The sequence below is a fragment of the Malurus melanocephalus genome, unplaced genomic scaffold (assembly GCF_030028575.1).
Source record: "Malurus melanocephalus ecotype Western Australia unplaced genomic scaffold, MMel_1.1 scaffold_1404, whole genome shotgun sequence".
Taxonomy (NCBI): Eukaryota; Metazoa; Chordata; class Aves; order Passeriformes; family Maluridae; genus Malurus; species Malurus melanocephalus.
In genome coordinates, this window is record NW_026624636.1 from 1 (window position 1) to 5,446 (window position 5,446).

Sequence of the window (5,446 nt, forward strand, 5' to 3'; positions counted from 1 at the left end):
AATTCTCCCCTTTTCCCATTTTCCCAGGCTGGAATGGGTGGAAATCATCAAATTTTGGACCCTGGAACTCAATGAGTTAGAAGAGAGTTGTTTCTCTTTTCCACCCCACATTCACTTTAAACCACAGAATCCTCAAACGTCTTGGGTCACCTTCAAACACCATTTTTTTTTTAAATTCTCCCCTTTTTCCATTCCCCAGGCTGGAATGGGTGGAAATCATCAAATTTTGAGCACAGGACACTCAATGGGATGGAAGGAAGAGCTGCTGCTCCTTTCCACCCCATACTCACTTTAAACCACAGAATCCTGAAATGTCTTGGGTCACCTTCAAACACCTTTTTTTTTTTTTAAATTCTCCCTTTTTCCCATTTCCCCAGGCTGGAATGGGTGGAACTCATCGAGTTTTGAGCTCTGTAGATTCGATGGGGGTGGAAGGAAGAGTTGTTTCTCTTTTCCACCCCATGCTCACTTTAAATTATGGAAACCTCAAACGTCTTGGGTCACCTTCAAAGACCCTTTTTTTTTTTTAATTCTCCCCTTTTCCCTGTCCTTCCCCAGGCTGGAATGGGTGGAAATCATCAAATTTTGGACTCAGGAGACCAAGAGCTGCTGCTCTTTTCCACCCCATACTCGCATTAAATCACAGAATCCTCAAACATCTTGGCTCACTTTCAAACACCATTTTTTTTTGTTTTTTTTTAAATTGTCCTCTTTTCCCCATTTCCCCCAGGCTGGAATGGGTGGAAATCATCGAGCCCCGCACCCGGGAGCGCATGTACGCCAACCTCCTGACGGGCGAGTGCGTGTGGGACCCTCCGTCGGGCGTGCGGATCAAACGCACCAACGAGAACCAATGGTGGGAGCTCTTCGACCCCAACACCTCGCGCTTCTACTACTACAACGCCACCACGCAGAGGACGGTGTGGCACCGTCCCCAGAACTGYGACATCATCCCGCTGGCCAAGCTGCAGACGCTGAAGCAGAACACGGAGTCGCCGCGGGCGTCGACGGAGAACAGCCCCGGGCGGAGCAGCAATGTCAGCCGCGAGGGCAGCACCAGCTCCTCGCTGGAGCAGGAGTTGGAGGGYGGAGAAAAAGGGCAGGAGCAGCGATCGATTCGACAGACGGGGCAGTATTCCACGGTGAAGGAGGAGGTGGAGAGGTAAAAAAGGGAGTTTGTGGGTTTTTCGGGAATTCTGGTGGTGGGGAAGAATGGGGGGATCGTCCTGGTGGGTTTGGGGTGGTGGTGATTGAGGGTGGTTCTTGCAGTTGGATGTTCATGGGTGGTCACAGGTGGAGTTGCTGGAAAATGAGGAGAAAGAGGGGAAAATATGGGGAAGTTGGATACTTGGAAAAATGAGAAATATCAGGAATTTGAATTCTTGATAAAGTGAAAATGAAGGGAAAATATCAGGAAGTTGGATCCTCTGAAAGATGAGAAAGAGGGGAAAAATGGATCCTTGGAAAAATGAGAAATTGGTCAAAAAATCAGGAAGTTGGATCTTTGGTAAAATGAGAGAGAGTCAAAAATATCAGGAAGTTGGATCCTCGGAAAAATGAGAATTATCGGGAAGTTGGATTCTTGATAAAATGAGAAATATCAGGAATTTGGATTCTTGATAAAATGAGAAAGAGTCAAAAATATCAGGAAGTTGGATTCGTGATAAAATGAGAAATATCAGGAAGTTGTATCCTTGGAAAAATGAGAAATAGCAGGAAGTTGGATCCTCAGAAAAATGAGAAAGAGGGGAAAACATTGGGAAGTTGGATACTGGGAAAAATGAGAAATGTCAGGAAGTTGGATCCTTGATAAAATGAGAAATAGAAGGAAGTTGTATCCTTGGAAAAATGAGAAATGTCGGGAAGTTGGATCCTCGGAAAAGCGAGAAAGAGGGAAAAATATTGGGAAGTTGGATCCTTGGAAAAATGAGAAGTATCAGGAAGTTGGATCCTTGGTAAAATGAGAAAGAGGGAAAAATATGAGGAAGTTGGATCCTGGGAAAAATGAGAAATATCAGGAAGTTGGATTCTTGATAAAATGAGATTGAGGGGAAAATATCGAGAAGTTGGATCTCTGGAAAAATGGGAAATATCAGCAAGTTGGATCCTTGGAAAAATGAGAAATATCGGGAAGTTGGATCCTCGGAAAAATGAGAAATATCAGGCAGTTGAATTCTTGATAAAATGAGAATGAGGGGAAAATATCAGAAAGTTGGATTTTTGGAAAAGTGAGAAATATCAGGAAGTTGGATCCTCTGAAAAATGAGAAAGAGGGAAAAATATCAGGAAGTTGGATCCTCGGAAAAATGAGAAGGAGGGGGAAATATCAGGGATTTGGATTCTTGGAAAAATGAGAAATAGGGAAAAATATCAGGGATTTCGATCCTCGGAAAAATGAGAAATAGGGAAAAATATTGGGAAGTTGGATCCTTGGAAAAATGAGAAATATGAGGAAGTTGTATCCTTGGAAAAATGAGAAATATCAGGAAGTTGGATTCTTGGAAAAATGAGAAATATGAGGAAGTTGGATTCTTGATAAAATGAGATTGAGGGGAAAATATCGAGAAGTTGGATCCTTGGAAAAATGGGAAATATCAGGAAGTTGGATTCTTGATAAAATGAGAAATACCAGAAAGTTGGATTCTTGATAAAATGAGAATGAGGGGAAAATATCAGGGATTTGGATCCTCTGTAAAATAAGGAAAAAAAGGGGGAAACATCAGGAAGATGGATTCTTGGAAAAATGAGAAATAGGTAAAAATATCAGGAAGTTGGATTCGTGATAAAATGAGAATGAGGGGAAAATATCAGGAAATTGGAAAAATGAGAAATATCAGGAATTTGGATCTTTGGAAAAGCGAGAAAGAGGGAAAAATATCAGGGATTTGGATCCTCGGAAAAATGAGAAATATCAGGAAGTTGGATCCTCAGTGAAACATGGAGAAAGAGGGGAAAATACCAGGAAAAGGTGTTTTTCCATTTTAGGCAAAAATATTTTATGGGTGGTTCCTCTGGCGTGAGCCTTTGTGGGTGTCGACCCAGGAGGATTCTCTGAAAAATGAGGAGAAAGAGGGAAAAATATCAGGAAGTTGGATCCTTGGAAAAATGGGAAATATGAGGAAGTTGGATTCGTGATAAAATGAGAAAGAGGGAAAAATACCAGGAATTTGGATCCTCTGTAAAATAAGGAAAAAGAGGGGAAAACATCAGGAAGTTGGATCTTTGGTAAAATGAGAAAAAGGGATAAATATCAGGAATTTGGATATGTGATAAAATGAGAATGAGGGAGAAATATCGGGAAGTTGGATTCTTGATAAAGTGAGAATGAGGGAAAAATATCGAGAAGTTTGATCCTTGGAAAAATGAGAAAGAGGGAAAATATCAAGAAGTTGGATCCTGGGAAAAATGAGAAATAGGGAAAAATATCAGGAAGTTGGATCTTTGATAAAATAAGAAATATCAGGAATTTGGATCCTTGGAAAAGTGACAAAGAGGGAAAAATATGAGGAAGTTGGATTCTTGGTAAAAGATGGAAAAAGAGGGAAAAATACCAGAAAAAAAAGGTGTTTTTCCATTTTAGGCAAAAAATGTTTTAGGGGTGGTTCCTCTGGCTGGACCAATCATGGGTGTCCACTCGGGTGGATTGGCTGAGAAATTAGGAGAAAGAGGGAAAAATATCAGGAAGTTGGATCCTGGGAAAAGTGAGAAATATCGGGAAGTTGGATTCTTGATAAAATGAGAAATATCAGGAATTTGGATCCTTGGAAAAGGGAGAAAGAGGGAGAAATATCAGGAAGTTGGATTCTTGATAAAATGCGAATGAGGGGAAAATATCATGAAGTTGTAACCTTGGAAAAATGAGAAATATCAGGAAGTTGGATCCTTGGAAAAATGAGAAGGAGGGGAAAATATCAGGAAGTTGGATTTTCAAAAAAATGAGGAAATAAGGAGGAAAAATATCGGGAAGTTGGATTCGTTATAAAATGAGAAAGATGGAAAAATATCAGGAAGTTGGATCCTCGGAAAAATGAGAAATATCATGAATTTGGATCCTTGGTAAAATGAGAGAGAGGGAAAAATATCGGGAAGTTGGGTTCTCAAAGAAATGAGGAAAAAGAGGGGGAAAATATTGGGGATTGGATCTCGGAAAAATGAGAAATATCAGGAAATTGGAATCTTGATAAAATGAGAATCAGGGAAAAATACGAGGAAGTTGGATCTTCGGTAAAATGAGAAAGAGGGAAAAATATCAGGAAGTTGCATTCTTGGAAAAATGAGAATGAGGGGAAAATATGAGGAAGTTGGATCCTCGAAAAAATGGCAAATATCAGGAAGTTGGATCCTCAGTGAAAAATGGAGAAAGAGAGAAAAATACCAGAAAAAAAGGTGTTTTTCCATTTTAGGCAAAAATGTTTTAGGGGTGGTTCTTCCAGCTGGACTATTAATGTGTGTCCACTCAGGTGGATTCTCAGAAAAATGAGGAGAAAGAGGGAAAAATATCAGGAAGTTGGATCCTCGGAAAAATGAGAAATAGGGAAAAATATCAGGGATTTGGATTAGTGATAAAATGAGAATGAGGGGGAAATATTGGGAATTTGGATCCTCCAAAAGACATGGAGAAAGTGGGAAAAATACCAGGAAAAGGTTTTTTCCCAGCTTAGGCAAAGATATCCATGGGATGGAGAATCCGTGGGATGGAGGATCCATGGGATCCGTGGGATGGAGGATGTGTCCATCCCTGGAAAATGCGATGTTTTGGGGGAAAATGGGGTGGAAATGGAAAAAATGGGGGAAATGGCGTGGAAAATGGAAAGGAAAAATGTGATGTTTTTGGGGAAAATGTGTTGTTTTGGGGGAAAATGTGGCATTTTTAGGGAAAATGTGGTGGTTTGAAGGAAAATGTAGTGGTTTTGAGGGAAAATATGGTTTTCTGAGGGAAAACGTGGTAGTTTTGGGGAAAAATGTGGTGATTTGGGGGAAAATGCGGTGTTCAGAGGGAAAATGTGATGGTTTTGGGGAAAATGTGGTTTTGAGGGAAAATGCAGTGGTTTTGGGGAAAACGTTTTTTTGAGGGGAAATGTGATTTGGGGAAAAATGTGGTGGTTTGGGGGAAAATGTGGTGTTTTGAGGGAAAATGTGATGGTTTTGGGGAAAATGTGTTTTGAGAGAAAATGTGGCATTTTGGGAGAAAATGTGGTTTTTAAGGGAAAATGTGGTGGTTTTGGGAGAAAAATGTGGTGTTTTGGGGAAAATGTGGTAATTTGGGGAAAAAATATGGTGATTTGGGGGAAAATGTGGTGGTTTTAGTGAAAATGTGGTGGTTTTGAGGGAAAACGTGGTTTTGAGGGAAAATGTGTTTTGGGGAAAAAATGAGGTGTCTTGTGGGAAAATGTGGCATTTTGGAGGAAAATGCAGCATTTTGAGGGAAAATGTGGTGGTTTTGGGG

General features: G+C 40.5%; 1 protein-coding gene across 1 annotated transcript in view; it reads left to right on the forward strand.

Moving 5' to 3' along the window:
- Positions 1 to 725: 725 nt before the first annotated feature.
- The window catches only part of ARHGAP39 (Rho GTPase activating protein 39), a gene marked incomplete at its 5' end in the record, with an annotated part of 41,178 nt that continues 36,457 nt past the window's right edge, over positions 726 to 5,446 (forward strand). The window contains one exon of the mRNA XM_057387865.1: positions 726 to 1,162. Coding sequence (XP_057243848.1) covers positions 726 to 1,162 — 437 coding nt within the window. The remainder of the gene's footprint in view (positions 1,163 to 5,446) is intronic.